Consider the following 20,938-nt stretch of genomic DNA (forward strand, 5'->3'; position numbering starts at 1 on the left):
AGACCGAGGAGAGAGAAAAAGACCTACAATTCCCAGCATGTTGGGAGTTGTAAGACTTTATTCTGTCTAAGCATGCATAGGATGTACACATTTTGATAGAAAAATAGCCCTACAACTCCCAGCAGTTGTAGGAGTTTACTTATTTATTTATTCAATTTATATTCCACCTACATGCAGAATACCCTAGGCGTAGGCTTGCACTCTTAGGGAGAGGAAATCGTGGAAAAACGCCAGCAGGGAAAGGGTTAACCCGTCCTCCTCACCGTTACATTTCAATTTTAAAAAGTCGGTTAGTAGTAGCCGATATATCTAGTATAAAATATTCATCTCGGGAGATGCGTATACCCATGCGCCGCTCGCGCCTACTTTTAGTGGATCGTGCGCTTCCTATATTAAAATAAGCACAAAACACTGAATTCGGGGGCCCGAGAGTTCTAGCCTGCCTTACTTAATGGAAAGACTGGAAGGTCTTCGGGGCGAGGCCCTGTGTGTTTAAGGGTCTGCTACAAGGCGCCAGGTGCATAGATGGTGGAACACTGCCGTCAAAAAGACAGAGTACGCACGCAACCTCGTTGAGATAACAGATTTGGGCTGTAGCCCTATGCCCACTTCTCTGGGAGTAACCCCATTGAACGCAGTGGAGCTTACTTCTCGGTAGACCTGTCTAGAAATACCTGGGTGTGTTTAAAAAACCGTCTACGCCGACAAAGGGCTTTTCCCCCCCCCCTTTTTTTTTTGAGCGGGGATCACCTTACGGCTCCTTGGTCATTTAGGTTTCCCAGGAGGGGAGACTTTATTACCTTGCTGTGGGAATCTTTGTGGGGGGAGGCGGGCGGCGGGGGAGCGGGAGGTGACAATGGACAGGAAATGGTTTGGTGGGGGCTTCTGGAAACAATAACGATCTCGTTAAACGGGAGCAGCAACACACACGAAAAGCATCGGCTAGTTCGGCTGTTTCCTTAGAAAGGGGCTCGCTGCGTAAGGACAACAACCATGTCTTGTGGCATCTTACAGGTTGACAAAGGCATTGTGGTACAAGCTTTCTGGACTAGAGTCCATTTCATCAGATGCAGGCACTGGGTTTGGGACTGCAGCCATGCATCATGTTTACTCATATATAACTCTAGCAGAGATCAATGACTCCTAAGTCACACAGGACTTTTGTCCCATCTCATATGTATACTAGCATAAAAATTGCTCTGTGTATGGATTGGCCGGGGGCGGGGGGGGGGGGATGCAAACTCTTTTAAAAACTCCTTTCAGCATTCTGAGCTCTTTAAAAAGAATAATCTGTGAAAGGTCACCAAAATGGAAACAAATACCCCCTTTTTTCTTTTTCTTTTTTCTTTTTAAATAGTTATCTAAAAGCAGCTCACAGTCTGAAACAATATAAACAAGTAATACAATAAAAGAACACCCAATTATTGAAACCATGAACAATTTAAAAATATGCATAAAACCTGAAAGCTAAAAGGGCAACACAGGATATAACATCAGCCTAACAACCAGTAAAAAAACAAAACAAAAAACTTCCAAATTAAATAAGAAAAATAATTAAACCAACCCCAAACCAAAAGTGAATTGGAACAGGAATGTCTAGGGGGACCACCAAAAACAAGACTCAAAAGAGGGTGTTCAATAAATGGGAAAACACCATGAAGAAGGCCCCATTTCATGTACCGACTGGTGGTTTTGTGAGCATCTCAAGGCCTGGACAGGCTCATATGGGAGCAAGCAGTCTATCACATAGCCTGGTTCCAAACTGGGCTTTAAAGATTAAAAACACCACTTTGAATTGGACTCAGAAGCAAATAGTCAGCCAGTGAGGGTCATAAAATATTTGGAGCAACATGCTCCAAATGCCTAGCTCCTACACTCAGTATCTGGGCAGCTGGACTTCATACTAGCTGAAGGTTCTGAACCATCTTCAAAGGCAGCCCCAAGCAGAGTACATTGCAGTAGTTTAGTCTGGATATGCCCAGAACATGAATAAGAAGGCAGTAATCTGTCATCTCTAGATAAGATTGCAGCTAGCATATCAGCTTAAAGTGAGAAGCACTTCTAGCCACTGCTGCATTGAGTCCAGGACCTGAATGTGGTTCTTCAGAGGGAATGCAATCCCATCCAGAACTTGTTGAGTGCATCCATCCAGGTTAGCTGGTTTTCCCACCCACAGTACCTCCATTATATTTGGATTAAGTTTCACCTTGTTTGTCCTCATCCATCCCAAAAACTGCCTCCAGACACCTGTTCAAGGGCTTCACAGCCTCCCTGGGATGAGATGAAAATAAGAGGTAGAGTAGTATGTCACCTGCATACCAGTGGCCCTTTAGCCCAGTTCTCTGGGTGACTTCTCTCAGGTGCTTCATCTAAATGTTTAAAAGCACAGGGAACAAGAGGAAACTCTGTGGCACCCCAAAACACAAAGGCCACATGATGGAAGAGAAGGCCCCTAGCACTACTGACTGAGTTTGACGCAGAAAAAATTGAAGTCACTGTAACGTTGTGCCTCTCAGTTCCAATGCAGCCAGATGATCTGGAAGGATACCATGATAGATGGTATTGAAAAGTGCTGGCACCACGTTTTGAAGGGCCCTTGAGTGAGACACCCTCAATTTGCCCCTCCCACAGTGAGTCTACTTTCTCACTGCCATTGTCACCAGCTCCTTTTGCTCCTCATCCTTTCCCTCATCCTTCCCTCATTCTTTGCAGGCAGAGAATCAGGGAGCAAGTAGGTGGTGGTGTCTACTGCTCTTCCTTTTCATCACCAGTGTCTGAGCCAGACCAAGAGTCATGTGAAGAAGCAGTTTGCAATGGTAGTGGAGCAAATCCAGGGGGTTCTTGTCTGTGGGGCCCTGCTGGGGTATGGGCCCTTGGCAAGTGACCAACCATGCCTACCTTTGATGCTGGCACTGAATGGTCCAGGAAGAGTAACAGGGCTGAACTATCCCATCAGGGCCAAGTCATCCATCAGAATGATCAAAGTTGCCTTGCCATGTATCCAGGTGAATAAAACAAGACTGGATTGGATCCAAACAATCATTTTCATCCCAAATAGCCTGAATTTGAGAAGCCACCCACCATCTCTAAAACCATGCTAAAGCATAGAACATTTGACATGGGGTAATAATTGTTCCAGGCCATTGACTCCAAATGTAACTTTTTCAGCAGAGGTCTTACCACCACCCTTTCAAGGGCAGTAAAATTTAATTAAATCATTTTTACATTAATCACTGAAAAAAATTAAAGAGTATAAAAGAATGCATTTCTTCATGCTCAAAGCATTGTCACTTTTCTTGAGTTACATGGCATACTTCACCCACTTCGTTTCAGTGGGGTAAGGTTTAGTGTGGCCAAACCCTCTTCAGAGTGTAATGAGGGATGAAAAGAAATCCAAGGAGGAGCTACAAACAAGGAAATCTTAATGTAGGTCATTGGTCAATTGTTTAGACTTCTCAATTGGAGATAGAAATAGACATAAAACTATCCAATGTTACTCCTACTTAGAGCAGGCCTGTTGAAATGTGTTGGATTTAAGTAACATAGGATGCAACTCTCTGGATCACACAGTTCTCTTGTATTTGAGGAGTGATGGATGATAGATACCCAGTTTTTCATCTGAATGAACTCCCAATTTTACATCTTTGATGATGGCAACTTGTTATAGGGGGCAAAGGAGGAGTAGCATTTTTTTTTCTGTTGAAGCAGGCCCAGATCACTGCCACATCTTTTCCCATTCAAAATTTCTGTCTGAACATACCTTCTGCTGAATTCAAGAAGGTCTTCTTTTTGACTCACAATCCTAAATGCAATTTGTTGTGAGCAAGGTTGTGCGTAGTGGAAAGCGGAGGAGGGTATTTCACTATTCATATTCTTCTTTCTTGTGTTAAAAATGCGTGGCAATGTTGGACAGGCTGAAACCAAACCTACGTTCATGCACAGAAGATGGAAATGCGGGCTTTAGCTAGACTATTCCAATAATGATGTCATGGGAACTGGGGCTTATGTGGTGATGGGAAGGGATAAACAACTGTTGGCTCTGCCTACTCTTTCGCAGCGTTTAAAACGGTTTCCTCCACAACAAATGATCGCCTTTGTTATTTACACTGCTATCTAAAACCGTCTTATTCCGAAGGCCCGCTGATTTGAATAGCATTGATATGCATACAAATGTGTGTGTGTGGTTTTTTTTTAGATCGGGTCACTGGAGAAGAAATTTGAAAGGGGCTCTACAGACACTACAGTTTAAGAGGGGGTAACGTCTGGCCGCAATTATTTGCACCCAAATTAGTATTGAGCTTTGGTTGAGTGTCAAGGCGCATCTGCTGATGGGTGGGTAATACTAGTGGCATAAGCCAAGACGATACTGCCCACCAGTTATGGCACTGCTGCTGACATGGACCATTTCCTTTCAGGCTGCTGAACCCGCAGCCCCGGCGGCTTTGATAGAGGTGCAAACATTTGGGGGCAGATTTACATAAAATAGCCGCGTTTAATCCCACTGGCTGCAATTAACATCACAGGCTTCCCCCCAGGCACCGTTCTGATATGGCCGCAGGGAGCCAATCAGGTGGGCGGGCCGGACACATCAAAGGTACTCTCCTCCAATCAGGTGAGGCCCCTACGGGCATTGTGATGTCACAAGGAGGATACTTATAGGGGGGGAACATAATTGCTCCCCGCTTGACTAGTTTCAAGTGGCGCTGACCAGAGAGGTCAAGTGGAATTAACCCCTCTGCACCCAAACTATAGATCCCTCCCACTGTAAGGCTGCCTATACTTCCCCCTCCCCATTTGCAGTTTTCCGTGGGGTTGTCCCAGACAATTTCTCCAAGACGGAGAGTGTAGGCTACTGAGAAGCTGGAGGCGGATCTCGGTCAATAAGGAGCCTTGGTGGGGTGGGAAGGAAGGATGACTTCTCCGAATACGGACAGCTCTGGCAAAAGCCTGCAGTACCGGGTGGATCATCTGCTGAGCGCTGTGGAGAACGAGCTGCAGGCGGGCAGCGAGAAGGGAGACCCTACCGAGAGGGAGCTACGAGTCACCCTGGAGGACAGTGAGCTGTGGTTGCGTTTCAAGGAGCTCACCAACGAGATGATCGTCACCAAAAACGGCAGGTAGGAGGGAGGAAGGCAGGTGGAGGCGCTGATGGCCTTGGGCGGACAATATCCATTCTTATTTTCAAGGATCTGCCCGACACTTCGCTGCCCTGAGATCTTAATGATATAGGGCGGGATACAAACGTTTTAAATAAATAAATAATAAATAAACACTAGCCGAGAGGGCGCGCCTGGCTTTGGGAATCAGATACGCGAGCACCCATACACACCCGAAACTGTCTATTCTCGATCCTGTTGTTGCATAAATCACTGAAGGAGTACATTTCTTCCGAGAGGCACCTCATCTTTGTCTCTTGGGTTTTTTTTTCCTTGGGGTGGGGTGGGGAATCATCATCTTGATGTCTCCCTTTCGCTTGACCACCTGCTCCCCGTTATACTTATTCTCTCTCTTGTCCATCGCTCTTTCCTGCCCTCTTAAGGTTCCTTAACGTTTCCCTCTTCCTGCTTCATTAATCCATAAAAGTCTGCAGTGTCGTCAACTTTCCATGCGCATTGTACCTATGATTCCCACCGATAATCTCTAGGCCATCTCACTCTTCCACCGCTCGCTCTAGATGGCTGTTTATTTTCTAATGTGGGCCCGTCTCTCAGGGAGCCTCCTCCAGAGTAGGCCCTTATCTTTGGGGCACAACACGACTGCTTGCCGCGGGCATTTTCAGCCTGAGTTTTGCACCACTTTCCTTTTTGTACGTGGAAAAAAAAATACTTTGCCATAAGCCAAGTCCATCCCTTTGTACCGGACAGTTTGCTGTAGGGGAAGGAGAGTCACACACCACACCCGCCCATTCAGGTGCAAAACCAGAAAGCGTTGCATGTCAGTCTTTGATTTCAGAGTAAGGGGAGAAACTTCCTCAAAGCGCTGAGAATGCTAGAGAAGACTAAGCAGTTGACTTCAGAACATATTTTTATTTGTTAAAACTTCAGTACTCCGATCCCAAATGCACTTACTTGGAAGCAAATTTACATTACATTTTTTGTTTGTAAATCAGTGATTTCAATAGAACTTAATAATCCCCAGTAAATATCCTTCTGATCACAGCCTTCAAAAAAGATTGCCTTCTACCCCAACATCAGTTTGTGCTCAGATGTCTCCTCCAGTTAATTGAAGTGATTGTATCATCATTTTTCAGCAGTTTTAAAAATTCTCCATCAGACTTTCTAATAACATATAGTAGTGAGTTATTATCGAGGGAGCCTGTGGTAATCATGCCGGTGTAAGTCCGTTAAAAAACAAGGACAACTAAACAAAAACCTCTCCAGGCTCTTACCTCCTAAATGTAAGACCCCGCACACGACTTACAACTGAATTTCACTGAAGTCGGTTGGATTCTTCCAAATCAAAGGAACTAGGAAATGAAGTTCCAAAATGTAAATCTCAAGTCATTATAGTGGAATTTACTTCTAAAGTTTGAGGGCAACGGATTGTTTCAATGGGCTTACACCTCAATGGTAATTTCCTAAAGACATTTGCACCTCATTCCTAAAGTCGTTTATTCGCAAGGAAAGTGCAACTGGTATCAGTGGAGGTTACTTTCAAGTAAAACGGCTTAGGATCCTAGCCGTGCTTGCTAACTGACTTGGAAAGAATCTGCTTCTAAGCGGGTTTTACTTCCAGGTGATGACCCACTGATTTCATTGGGCTTTGTACGCGAGCAAGTCCATGCCGTTTTGATGGACTTGCTTCGGGCGATCTTAGGACAGCATGCGATTGTTGTAGCATCGTGTAATGGTGTTACCGTCGCAGATAGCCAAGCAGCTCTACGTACGCTTACTTGGAAGTAAATCCTATGGAGCTTAATGAGACTTACCAGTAGTGCACGTAAAGCTCGACCTTGGGGCTAAATAACCACCTAGAGAGCAGCAGGTGATGCGAGTTTGTTTCTGCTGAGCTCATTTTATTTCTGTAGTCGTGATGGTATTATGATTTAAACGAGTTTGAAATACAAAATTGCACATACCCAGATATTTTAAAACAGGGTTGGCAAGCAGTTCTGTTATTGTCCTAGGAATGCAGAAGCAGCTTTAAAACATGGAATGGCGAAGACAAAGTTAGTTGTGTGCTTCAAAACTTATGTAACACACATATAAAAGTGCCTCCCGAAAGATCATTAAGTCAAAGGGCCTAAAATCAACTAGCTGCTCCACTGAGAATTTGTTCCAAACGTGTTATATCGGATTGCAGCAGAAGCTTATCCAGCGTTAGAGGAAAAGTAGCGCCATTGTGGCCTGTAGCCTGGGTTGGGTTTTCATTTGCCCTTGAGGACCAAGGCGTGCGCGGCTCGTCCATTTTTCTGCCCGAGGTGGGGACGGAGAAGGGCGGCCCCTCTGGGCTCTCTCTCTCACTCAAAGGACTTGGTCGGCCACGACGACGAGGCCTAGCCGGAGGGCCCCGCTCGCGTCTCCTCCCGCCTCTCCTTGCGTCTCCTCCCTGCAGGCGAATGTTCCCGGTGCTGAAGGCGAGCGTGTCTGGCCTCGACCCCAACGCCATGTACTCCTTCCTGCTGGACTTCGTGGCCGCCGACAACCACCGCTGGAAGTACGTGAACGGCGAGTGGGTGCCGGGCGGCAAGCCTGAGCCGCAGGCCCCCAGCTGCGTCTACATCCACCCGGACTCGCCCAATTTCGGCGCGCACTGGATGAAGGCGCCCGTTTCCTTCAGCAAGGTCAAACTCACCAATAAGCTCAACGGGGGAGGCCAGGTGAGGAGGCTCCCGCCAACATTTGCCAGCTTGAAAACAGGGCAGCTCCTTGTACGCTGAGGCGATAGTAGCAGAAAAAGGCTATGGGGGGGGGGGGGGAACGGAATGGGCAAAGTGCATTTCAGGGCGGGCCCAGCGTTGTCCCACTTGTTAGACCTTTGAAAGAGAATTAGGGCGTAATCCTATGCATGTTTAGACAGAAAAAAGTCCTGCAAGTCCCAGCGGCTGGCTGGGGAATGCTGGGATATGTATGTATGTATGTATGTATGTCTAGGCAAGTATAGGATCGCGTTTTAGAATATCAAGGCTCCCATCCCAAACATATTTTCTCTGATTTTGATGTAACTAACTTTGAATTGTGTTTATGTGATATAACCTTGTTAAAATTGTCTTTTTCCTTAACCCTTTGAATCTGGATACTAACTTTCAAGTAACCAGACTTAGGGTTGCAGCCTTCTGTTAATTCCAAGTTCATGATTCAATTATAATTTCCACACGGATCCCACACTGGGGTGGGTGAGGTGAGGTGAGGTGGAGCACTTGGTTCCCCTCCCTTTCTATTTGACAAGAAGAGAAGATTTGCAGAATTTGACTGTGGGAGATGCTAGTCACCCCTCTACACCACAGAGAATAGTAGCTAGCTGGTCTTCTATACCTCATAATGAGGAGTGTCACAGTCAGAGGGTTTTTCTGGTGTTGAAATAAATGATTCATATATTTCACAGACAAATTTTTTGGGGACACTTCTATGTATTTGTAACACTCCTCTTCCTAAGGATCATTGCTTGAGCATCACACTATCCATTTTTTCACATTTTATACCGCCCAATAGCATTGCTGCAGGCCCTGTGTTAACTGTTCTCTGCATTCATTTACTCGCAGACCTTGAGAGGAGAATGGGATTGGGATTGTTTTTGCCCCCAAACAATCCCCTCTTGTTGATTTGCACCTTTTCATCTGAAGGTCTGAACAGAATCTGCAGAATTTCCAGAGGGGTAGATCTATTAGTTTCTGGCAGGGGGAAAAAAGTGCTGTGACACCTAAAAGACTAACACATTTTCTATGACATAAACTTTTATGGATTATCGTCCACATCAACAGATGCATGAAGTGTTATATATTAACCAATTTAAGATAACACTTGATGAATTGGACTCTTATTCTTATGCATAATAAAACGGCCTCTTTAAGGTGCCACAAGGCTTTTTGTACCTGCAGGGCTCTGTGTGCACAATTGAAGACCCTCACTTCCTCACAACTTGTATTCAGCATGTCGGCTGTATTTAGACCTTTGGATAAATGTGTGTGGAAATTGGGGTGGTGGGCATGATCCTGATCCCCTGCCCTTCGTGTGTGTTCACTGAACAGCAGAAAAGGGTTATTTATTGGCATTTCATATACTATCTTCTGAAGCAGTAAACTGACTAGCAGTTTTTCTTTAAAAGCAACAGAACAGCCTTAAGAACATTTAACTGAAATCTGGCTGTGCTTATAGAATAGCTGCAGCTCAAACAAAATTCAGCAACAATTACTGCCTGGATAGTAGGAGCCTCTGGAGGAATGAAAGATAAAACAGTGCACTGGCAGTTTGTGTCTAGATCCATACCCTAGAATAAAGTGCATTCACCCACAACTCAGAGATTTATCTTCTAGAGACGGGGGACAAGCCTGAAACTAAAACAACTCTCTTCCCAGCGCATATATAGATACACTAACAACATTACAAAGAAGGCAGCTCTAACATTTCCCCAAAAGACTACAGGGATAGTGGTTATTAGGGAGCAGTACCAGTAAAATAGGGACAATTGGAGAGTAGGCTGATTCAGTCTGCCTAGAGGTGGGCACCTACAACCTACATGGCAGGGCCAGTCCTATGAATAAGTAGAGGCATCTGATTTGAGTTAAATGGTAGCAGTTTCCCCCATTATTTAACATATTATACTTTTTGCTGGGGTGGGGGTGCCATCTGGAGCTGTTGGTGGCTCTTATGATAATTGCTGCCAGTCTAAATATTAGACTGGGGTCTAACAGGATCAGTGCAGTTAGTACACTGCAAGGCAAATACTATAGTACAAATTGTCCTGGGAGTGCCATAGGGATGGAAAGTGTGAAATGGAAAATTAAACAGCTTTGTATTATGATTTTTTTCAAAAAGAAGGTAAAATATTTATATGTTGTTACCCAGCTTTTACTCCCCCCTAAATGATTTCTAAAAATGATGTAATAAGAACACATTTATGGAAAGACTAGAAATGTAAAATGTCTGGAAATAATGAAGCCATTGGAGAAAATGTTTTTTCTTAATCCATTCTGTAAGATTCCAAGCATAGTTATTTCTTCCTTATTAAAATTATTGAGCTAAAGTATATTTTACTGATAGACATTTATGCTCGGTTTCCCAACATGTGAGTAGAGTCACCATTGTGCGTTCCTGACAGTAAATGTGATTCTTGGCAATTTGGGTTTTGTTCTAGAGAGGCCTATATTTACGATGCTGTAGCAGTCGTTTAATGTGGTTCTAATCTATTCAGACATTTATTACAAAATTAACTGGGTTTCGTTTTAAAATGTAATGATAGTTTTAAGAGCAAACTAAGTTATATGTAAAATAACTTTAGGAACAGAAAGGCTGCTTTATGTTCCTAAAGCAGTCTTTCCCAACCTGGTGCCCTTTGGATATTTTAGACTACAGTGCCCAGCATTCCTGACTATTGGCCGTGTTGCCTGAGACTGATGGGAGCTGAAATCCAAAATATTTGGAGGGCACCAGGTTGGGGAGGGCTGTCATAAAGCTACAAAGTGACTTTAGATCTGTAAAGAGTGTTAAAAAAAGTATTGCTTATTCTTCAATTTCCCCAAAATCTCAAAGTTTTTTTTTAAAAGAAAAAAACTGTCTTTTACCATGGCCTCAAATTTATGGAAATTTTACATCTCTAGTCACTACTCCTAGTTTCTGGTCCTACTAATCTTAATTCTGCCACTTTAGATTAGAAGTGCACATGACATCCCAAAAGAAGTGCACATGACATCCCAAAAGACCTTTCTCAAGCAGCCATCCTATGCACACTTACCTGGAAGTAAGACCCATTGAATATACTGGCACTTACTTCAGAGGAAACCTGCATTGGCTTACACTTCAAGAAAGTTGCTCATTGTGGAATAGTGAGTTAGCTTGGTGCCTATGAAATCTTGGAAATTTTATAATAGACTGTAACCATTTTTTAAAAAATCATATTTTTAACTGCTGTTTTCCTACTCTTCGTTGTGCTCCCACCACATAGCTGTGGCAGTTATGGGGTGTGAAGGTGAAAGACAAATGAAGTTGCCCTATGAATATCAGTGTGCCAGCTGACTCTACTTTTTTGGGTGTGGGGAAAGAGGGGACAGTGTAGCATGCATCCAGTAACAGAAGAAAGAGCCAATACACTTTCCAGATTGCTTCCTGCAAATCAGATGGATGAACTACACTACTCGGGTAGCATTGCACCTGTGCTGGCCTCTGTCATCTCTGTATACTGGCTGGCAAGAAATCAGCATGATGTAAAATACTCCACATGTCTGTAGTAAGAAGATAGAATGCACTTGAATAGTATTTTTGATCACCGATATTAGAGCCATTTCGATTTGTACTTCGTAACACAAATGTGCATGTTTTTTCAATCTCCCCCTACAAATACTATTGAAGAGAACTCAGTATATATTAGCAAAGTTGTTAAATCTGGTATAAAAGTGAGAGCGCTGCTAGTTGATCAGCCAAACTGTATAGTTGCATGGTGTGCTCTGGTATTAGGCGTTGTTAATATACCAATTGCTAGCGTGGATCAGTAGCAAGGAAACAGAGTCTGTGCCTATTAATTAAGTACAGTTGGAAAATATAAATTTATATTCCTGGTTAAAGAAGAACCTTCTCCCTTCCCCCCACTAGAAGTAAAGATTATGTTTGTTCTTCACATAGTGTTGAATTTTGCAGTTGCCAAATGACTGTGTATCTTCAGTTTCTTAGGGCAGAAAAAGAAACAGTTTATGCACACTTACCTGGAAGTAAGACCCAAAATGTTCTAGGAAAAGTTTGAATGTGGCCAATGGTTCCCTTGGAACATAAATTAAATTCTTAATTTAAGAAGCTTAAATTCTTTGATAATCAATAATTGTGTTTATACTGTATTGCTTGCATAATATATTCAGTTCAGTTCTATAATACCCTACAGTGGTAGCTTTTATTAAAGTAAACTTTATGCTTGTTCAGACACTGGCCTTCTTCAGATAATAGCTAAGATATGAATAAGGCTTTTGCCCACACCTGTAGCCTCTTTAGTTTTTCCTTCACGGTGTGGGCGATCAAGTCAGAAAGTATCTAACGAACCAGGATTTCCCATTTCACAAAAACCATTAAGCTATGGTTACAATCTTTGAAACAAGCCAGGATATTAAACCATCTTCAGACTGGTTTAATATCTTGGCTTGCTTTGAAGGTGGGACCCATGGTTTCTTGTTTTTGATGACATGGGAAACTATGGTTAATTATAGTTTGATTGCTCCCACCGTGTAGGGGTTGTGCACATGTAAAGGGCTCATTAATCTCTGCTTATGTTGACTCTAGCTTTATTTAAGGGAGTGGTCTGATTTGGGCAGATATACTCTGGTTGTTTGTCACCTCCTTTTTGTTTTGATTTATTAGGTTTAAGCTTGCCTGTTGTCCTTTGTCCTCATTTAACTGATTATTTTTTTAAAAAAAGCTGTAGCTGATGATATAATGTCAAAAAGTTCTTTATCCCTGTGCCAGTGCTTACTTCTGTTGTCTTTATATTAACAGATCATGTTGAACTCCTTGCACAAATATGAGCCTAGGATTCATATAGTACGAGTTGGTGGCCCTCAGCGGATGATCACCAGCCATTCTTTCCCAGAGACCCAGTTTATAGCTGTGACAGCTTATCAAAATGAGGAGGTAGGGCACAAAACGGGGAACAGGCCTGCATGGATTTTCATTCTTTGAAGCTGCAGGAGGGGGATTTTTGGAGTAAGAAGGGAGATGCTAAGCTGGGGGAAAGCTGAGTGTTTGCAAGAATTTAAAAAGCTGCCACAAAAGAGATGACACAGTTGCCCACCTCCACTGTATACTGGACAATCAAAAAGAAGTAGAACTGGTGGAAGGTAGACAGACCTTAAACACTGGGAGAAATGTCCTCAGTATAAGAAGAAATGTCCTAAGTATAAGAAGAAGCTTATTCTATTTCTCAGCAATGGAATAAGCTGTCTAATGAGGGCTGTGAATTCCTTTTTTGAAGAAAGGAGGTTTTGAAGAAAAGATCTAACAACCATCACCAGCAGGTATTTAGTTATAGAGTATCCCATTTTATAACAGAGGTCTGGACTATTTTCTGCTGAGAATTTCAGCTATAATTCTATGTAAGTTGTTTATTTTATGCCCAAAAGCAACCCTTTGTTATATTTTCAGTTGAATAGCAAGTGATCTAATTCAGTTAAAAATCATTCCATTGTTTTAACTAAAAACAGCCATACTGTTGTAGATTCTGAGCTTTTGCCTTCACATTACAATCTTTTTTGTAGTAAGTTCCAATTAAACACTGGGCTTTTAATCAGTTATTCTCTCTCCCCTTTGCTTCTACTTTTAAGATATTTAATTGCAAATTGTTCCACTGAATTATGTGGAATTTGCTTCTAAATAAATTATGTTTAAATTCTGGTCTATGTGATTTTAAGACTAGAGTGTTAAGCCAACAAATCAGATTAAATTATAACTATAATTTACAGGTTCTCAATATAAGTGGCATTTTGAGAATATTTAATGTAGAAAATACTTTCCAGTAGACAGTGATCAAATATTCTCCTCTTGTAAAATTCACTGGGAACAGATTGCTTGTATCAAGAGAATCTAAAACGTTTGCTCTCAATACTGAAAAACTTTTACAGATTACTGACTGAGAGATAATTTTTAAATCCATATTTTATAATGTATGACTGAATTTTTCTGCCCAGCTGAAAACTCATACATGCGCACACCCACACACACACACACACCAAACTATTAAGGAGCCCACGACGAAATTACAAAATTGTTGACCCACAGCAACACTTCCAACATTTCAAATAGGATTTTTTTTAAAGTTCTTGTTTTTCCTTCAAGAACCTGGCAAAGGTGTGATAGGGCCCTTCTCAACTAATAACTCTGAAGATGTCAACAACATGTTGGGCCAATTTGTTTTTAAAGTAGCCATTATATTCATGAGTAATGTATTTTTCACTGTTGTGCTATCCTTTCTTTTTATCCAGAAACTTGAAACTTTTTATAACTTTCTTTTAGTGTATCCCTCTTTTATGTACTTCCTTAATAGGATAATAAAACCAAGCATCTAAATCGGGCAAAGGGGTGGGGGGTGGGGAGGTTGTAGTGGAGAGAATGGTTTCAAAGGGTGAGTAGTTTAGGTGCTGTTTCGGTAATTCCATTCTGGGCCATTTTCCCACTAGAATCTATTGTGAAACCTCCAATAGAATTGGCAGAAATATTGCAAGACTATCTTAGGAAATATGAGTAAAATAGTAAAAAAAATGACATTTGGATATAAGACTTTTTGTTTGTGTTTTTTAGATAACAGCTTTAAAAATTAAGTACAATCCATTTGCAAAAGCGTTTCTTGATGCAAAAGAAAGGTGAGAGCTGTTGGCTGCTTTCAGTTGCATTTGCAAAGCACATTTCTTCAAGGTATTTAATCTCTTTGGCTAACAAAATATTATTTCTTTGACAGAAGTGATCACAAAGATATGATGGATGAAGTGGGTGACGGTCAGCAGTCAGGGTATTCTCAATGTATGTCTAAGGTCTCTTCAAAAAGTTATTTTATAATATGCCCCCAATATTGTTTCAGCTTTGTTCAGGTACCCCTTTTGCTATGTATCTGGCACATAAGAACAGTGCAAGTTAATGTGCTGACTAAATATGCCCTTTTCTACATTAACATAGCTGTTTTTGTGTTTCTTAAGTTTTTGAGTTTCTTAAATCTTTACCTTACTAATTGTGTGTAGTATATTTACTAACCAAAAGTGATTTGGGAGGTGGGGGATTCTGATGTGTGAAATCCATGTGTGCAGCAGTGTTCATCATGAACATGAAGCAGGAAGGAGAACCCTCACTGAGTTCCCCCAAATACACTTTGAGGAGGGAAGGGGGGTGGTATGGTGTTCCATGAAGGCAGGACTGTTGCTGCAGATATGAAACCACAGAGCTTGGACAATGATGACCATTAAGTAGTGCAATATATTTTTTATTGTTAAGCATCTTTTTGGTCTATGGTAGAACTTATATACTTCATAATATATTGTCCAAAATGTAGATCTGCCATGCTTAAAAATGGTGGAATGTCCATATCCCTCTGAAGTTGGCATTAAAACTCTGATTCCCTTCAGTGGAACAGATCTGCACCTAAAATGTTTAATGTAGTAAAAGAACATTCTGTGTGTCTCATGGAAGAATTCATTTCCATGGAAATCAAATGGCCTGAAAATGCAGAAGAGCAGCAGTGTAGTTACATTATACCAAATGAATAAAATGCACAATTTAAACAATGGGGTAACTTTCCATAAATTTCAGCTGCAGTGAAATCCCATTGAAGTCTCTGATCCTGCTCTGGAGTTCATAGAAGTCTTGTAGTATGCAAAGTTTTTAGGTATTTAGCAGCCTGATTATATTATGTTAATCAACATAGTAGAAGTGTGGAAAAACCAATAACACTCAGTACTGTTCAACCCCATTATTCAAGTGACTATCCAGATTAATCTTGTGCTGCCATGTAAATTGTACTCTTGTTTGTTTGCATTTTTGATTACTTGAATCTTTCTGATGGCCACCCTCCCTTTTCCTCTCCCAAACTACTAGTGTATGTGTCATTTTGATTATTTCCAACTTCACGAGACAGGTAAAGGAGAGGTGTGAGGGTAGAAGTATACATTACCCATTATGCGAGGATGTTGCTGAAAATGGCATTCCTGAGTAGCTTTCTCCCGCTTCCTGTGTAATGTATAAGAAAAGGGATGATGTTCTTACTCCACATTATTGTTGGCAGGGGTGGGGAAGTGTACAATGTGATGACCTCACAACCTAGTTGCAGGTGGAGAAGAGGAGAACTTCTTACAAGGAAGTCATTTTTCTAGTTCTACTGTAAATAAAAGTTTTAGGCTGCAGTCCTATATGCGCATATCTGGAAGTAAGTCTCATTGAACTCAATGGGGCTTATGTCTGAGTAGGCATGCATAGGATTGCACCGTTAGTTAGTTGATATTCCAGAATAGTTGTGTGCCAAGGGCTCGTCATCTTGGACAGATCATGCTACTATGTGTTGGAGTAGTGAAATACCCCTTTTTCTTCCAGTAGGTGGTTGGCTGATTCCTGGAACAGGGACTCTGTGTCCTCCTACCAATTCTCACCCACAGTTTGGAACATCTCTGTCTCTCTCCCCTGCTCACAGCTGTGAAAGGTATTCATCACTGAGGAATCACCGCCCTGCCCCTTACCCAAATCCATACACTCATAGAACCAATTCCCCAAGTAAGTGCTTTCTATTGCTCTCGGGCTGTGCATGTAGAAGGAGTGTTCATAGGATTTCAAGTCTGTTTATATTTAGCCTTTAAGATTGTAGCCCTATGCATACTTGTAAGTGATTTTGCTTAGTATCCATGAACTGTACAGAGAGAGAGAACCAACCAGAAATCTGCCTCCTGTCTATAAGCACATACAGTTCTGTATTGCATGTTGGCTGCATGGCCAAACATTTTAAATTTTGCTCCAAGGTTGTATAAAGCCTGTTTAGTTGCTAAGCTAGGTTGCCTAGCTGGATTTAGAAACAGGAAGCTCTCTCATTTTAAAACTGGATCTGAAGTAAATGAAGAGTGCATGTCTTTGAGACAGTGAAAGCACTGAGGATGGAATTTGCTTCTGTCCTCACAGGACTGAAGCACCTTAGATATGAACATGCAAAGCTAGTGCATTAGGAAGACACTGTTCTCCCTGACATGTAAGTGCATTATCATCATGCTGTCTTCCATATACATATGTAAGGTAGCATAGTTTAGACCAGCTGTTCCCAGCCTTGGGTCCCTACATATTGTTGGATTATAACTCTCATCTCTGACCATTGGCTATGCTGGTTGGGGATGATAGGAGCATCATCTCAGGGCTCAAGGATGGAAGAGGCTGGTCTAGACAATATCATACGCCCAGCTCAGTGACTGAATGTGACTGACTGAATGTGACTGACTCAGTGACTGACTTGGTTGTGAGGTAAGCGGTGATGAACCAGATAATAGAATAAAAGGGAATTGTGTTGGTTTGGCATTGTTTTTGTTGCTTCCTTCTAAACTGGATGAGGAGTAGGGGCTTGATTGCATTCCTGTTGGAGTGTTGTTAGGCCCCTCCTCACAAAACCCTTGTTGTCTGAATGCTCCATAAGCAGGTTGTGCCTGTTACTGACATAGCTGCAAAGTAATTGCAAAGTTTGATGGGACACTCTTCTTGTTATTGGAGGTGGAAGTAAATTGTAAATTGCAGCTGTTCAGATCAAGGGATTTCACCTGGCTTCCTGGTATGTCCAATAACACTGATACATCATCACACAGATAATTTTTTAGGAGCCATATGTTTATACTGAAAACAGGAATTGCTTTTCTCATATCAGTGCTTGGCTTTTACAGCATCCTATGGTGACAGTTCCTCAGCCTGTCTTTCTATGCTCCAATCTCATGACAATTGGTCCAGCTTAGGAGTCCCACCTCCAACAAGTATGCTGCCTATGAGTCACAGCAGCGGTCCACCAACTAGCTCCAGGTAGGTTCTATTCCATGGACAATAGGGCCCTCGAATTTCCATGAACTGGAATTTGACTTCTTTAAAGTTACTTGTTATTAAAGGGCAGCATCTTCCAGGAAACATTGATATACAAGTTCCGTTGAAGTGAATGGGAGTTCCAGAAGAGCACAGCTGTAGTTGGTGCACAGGTCTTGTTCCTTCAGTAGTGCTTCTGCAGGAGATATTTACGGTTATGGAAGATTGCATCCTTTGTTTGCAAGGACTGCTCAGCTGCTGGGTAATATAATAGTAACAGGATCAGTTATTTTGCTGCTCTCTGTGAAAATTCTATTTTTATCCCCCCCGTTTTATTGTTTCTAAAGTGTGGGGGGTCAGAAGGGTTTTTTTATGTGTCTCTTCCTCAGTGGTTTTCCCAGTTGTACCTTTTTAAAAATCTGCCAACTGCTATGTACAAGTGAATGAACATTTCACTTATTGTAGAGGTTCACAACACCTTTGGTCCTAAGGGATGCATTTCGGGTATGCTGGGGGGTCACGCACATATGCATGCACACATACCCACATGTGCACTTGCACATGGACACTTTCCCACCAAGCATTCAAAGCATTGCTCAATTCCATGCAAGTCTACTCAGGGCATCAGGTTTGGAAAGGCTGCTCATCTCCCCCAACTACTGGATAAAATTACCCAATTTGGGTTCTGTAATTTTATTTTTTTACCTAGCCCAGCATGTAAAAATATATCCAACATTGTTTGTGTAAGGACTACCTAGATTATCTCTACTTCTGTTTTGCACCGATCAAGGAACCATGTGTTTCATCCAGGATGGAGACAATTCTGAATAACAGTTGGATTTTATATTTTCAGAAATAGGGGGTCAACCATTGTTTGCTTCTTTCTTATTCACAGTGGTCCTACTGAAATCTGAAACCATCACATCACCTGGTGGATTCCAATTTGGATGTCTCCAAACCCTCCTCCCCCATTCAGCCTTTGACCATGCAGACATCATTACCTCAACATCTTCAGCCTTCCCCCTTCCTATCTCCCCTCCCATTTTATGGTAGCATCTTGTCTGATGAAGAGATCTGGAAATTATAGAAACTTGCACATTTTTGTGAGATATGAATTAGCTTAATACAGTACACTAATTACACCATTATGTAATTAGTATTACACTAATACAGATTTTGGATTTTTTTCTTATGACCAACATGGCTATCTTTGCTTTTTGTCCTCCTCTCAGGCCTGGTTGTCTTAAAGGCCTCTGGGACTGGGAAGGTTGGGCTTTTTTCCCTTTGAAGGATTTCTCAGTCACCTTGAAGCCCCAGAAACTCTGTTGCTCCATCCAATGCTGCATAGGACAGTGAAAATATTAGTTGACAGATGTGGGGAAGATATCCATGTAGAAGTGTCAGGCATTCGATACCTATGGCTACTAGCAGGATTCTACAGGAATTGTACGCAAACAGATCTATTCTGTAAGTTCTCCAATTTTCAGAAGAACAGAATTCATAAGGAGCCACTAATATTTTCTACCTCTTATGGGGAAAAATGTCTTTGTGCTATTGTATAGGAATAGTGCATCACAAAATTAGCTGAAGTGGGGTCATTAATAATATGAGTTTATAATGATGGGATGTCCATATTGGTGGTGCTCTTCTGAACAAGAAAGAATATTACTGAATCCCATGAAGTGGTTTCTATTCTCTTTTTTGCAACTGAAGCATAGTACGTTGCCCAAGGCTACCCAGGGCATCTATTTGGAGTTCAAATTCAACATTCCATACAGTGGCCGAAAAACTAACTTGCGTTCTAAGATGTGTTTTTCTTTCTCTTGCAGCCAGTATCCCAACTTGTGGTCAGTGAGCAACAGCACCATCTCACCTGTGTCACAATCAAGTGGGATGTCTACTGGGATAGGGTCCCAGTTTTTGCGAGGCTCTGCTACCCACTACCCCACCCTTCCTCATTCAGTCGCCACCACTTCCACAGGATCTCCATTGTATGACAGTGGGACGCCTACAGACATTGCCGACAGTCAGTATGATACCTCAGTGCATGCCAGACTTGCTTCCACGTGGACTCCTGTCACAACTCCTTCTATGTAGACTTTTACTTAGGGCCAAAGACTTTCTAGCTGCTCTAAACTGGGAATCCAGAAAGTAAGTTTCAGGAGGGTGGAGGGACAAGTCATGGAGTATGTCAATGGTTAAGTAACTGCACTAATTGCTTTATGATCCTTTCAGTATTATAGTGTATCGATAGTGGCACAGTCACCTTATGAAAGGGGTAGGCAACTGGTTTGGCGGAGACAACACTGGAATTGTTTGTCCTCCCCTTTTCCATCTCTGCAGCCATGAAGGCTAGAATCATTGCCAACCCAGTGCAACATTCACTAATAGAGCCTTTGCTCTTCCTTTTTAAAACAAGCCACATTTACTAAAATGGGAATAGGCAGATTATGGATTTTGTTTCTTTGTCTCTGGGCTGTTACACACACACACACACACACACACACACACACACACACACACACACACATGCAATCTTATAACATTGAGGGCTGATTTACACCATGTATATATCAATAACTTCTGAAAGATGAGCATATGAAGTGCTTACATTGAAAAGTATTGTGCATGTAACAAAGCCCTCTCTATCTTTGATCTGGACTGGCAGTTTTATACATATAAGCCATCACATGCATGTTCATCAGTTGATGACAACGACATGTGGGAACTTGCACTAAGTGATGTCTTTTCATTACCATATTGGGACACATCACTCTCTGTGCTTTATTGCCAGACACCTTCCCCCCCCCCTCCAGATTGTTCAAGTGCCATAATAAATAGGTTAGATGAGTAGTTCAATCAGAATATAAATGGTTTCATGCTTGAGGTTTTTGGTAGTGTACAAAATCCTCACTGAAAGTATTGCAAGTGATATTTTTATTACATTAACTGTTTAATCTGGGAAGGACAAAATGGCCCACTGTATGATGTGAACTGGTCCAAACTGAAGCTTTTTCCTTGTTTACCTTCATACAATCAGCCTTAAAGGATGATAGCTGTAAAAAAGTGTGCACCAATACAATAGATGTGCCTTAACCATATAGTTCTCCAGTTTACAGATTTATGCACAACTGTACGTTTATTTCCTTGTGATTAATATTGAAATGACAATCAAAAAGATATATTTCCTTCACAAAAATGCAGTTTCAAGGTTTCACAAATAACTTCTTGTTTTTTAAAGAACCTCTTTGTATAGTGAGTTTTGTTTTTGTGCAATGCAATCC

The 20,938-nt window shown here is 41.8% G+C and overlaps 1 protein-coding gene across 3 annotated transcripts; it reads left to right on the forward strand.

Moving 5' to 3' along the window:
• Positions 1 to 4,911: 4,911 nt before the first annotated feature.
• On the forward strand, positions 4,912 to 19,751 carry TBXT (T-box transcription factor T). Of its 3 annotated transcripts, none has more exons than XM_063125671.1 (8): positions 4,912 to 5,117; positions 7,555 to 7,819; positions 12,633 to 12,767; positions 14,430 to 14,491; positions 14,587 to 14,648; positions 16,206 to 16,382; positions 17,525 to 17,657; positions 19,484 to 19,751. In XM_063125671.1, exons 1-8 carry the CDS (start codon positions 4,912 to 4,914, stop codon positions 19,749 to 19,751), a joined length of 1,308 nt encoding a protein of 435 aa, XP_062981741.1. The 3 variants fall into 3 exon arrangements, with proteins under 3 accessions (XP_062981741.1, XP_062981742.1, XP_062981743.1); XM_063125672.1 differs by having other exon boundaries at positions 16,209 to 16,382; XM_063125673.1 differs by lacking the exon at positions 16,206 to 16,382.
• The last annotated feature ends 1,187 nt before the right edge of the window (positions 19,752 to 20,938 follow it).

This window comes from Elgaria multicarinata, chromosome 4, assembly GCF_023053635.1.
Source record: "Elgaria multicarinata webbii isolate HBS135686 ecotype San Diego chromosome 4, rElgMul1.1.pri, whole genome shotgun sequence".
Taxonomy (NCBI): Eukaryota; Metazoa; Chordata; class Lepidosauria; order Squamata; family Anguidae; genus Elgaria; species Elgaria multicarinata.

What these genes read in the sequence shown, in the direction of transcription:
- TBXT (XM_063125671.1), top strand. Translation starts at nt 4,912, where the DNA reads ATGACTTCTCCGAATACGGACAGCTCTGGCAAAAGCCTGCAGTACCGG. An exon ending in TTTCTTGATGCAAAAGAAAG is followed by an intron (nt 14,492 to 14,586) that starts GTGAGAGCTGTT and finishes TTTCTTTGACAG; the next exon opens with AAGTGATCACAAAGATATGA. An exon ending in GCAGTCAGGGTATTCTCAAT is followed by an intron (nt 14,649 to 16,205) that starts GTATGTCTAAGG and finishes TTTTTCTTCCAG; the next exon opens with TAGGTGGTTGGCTGATTCCT.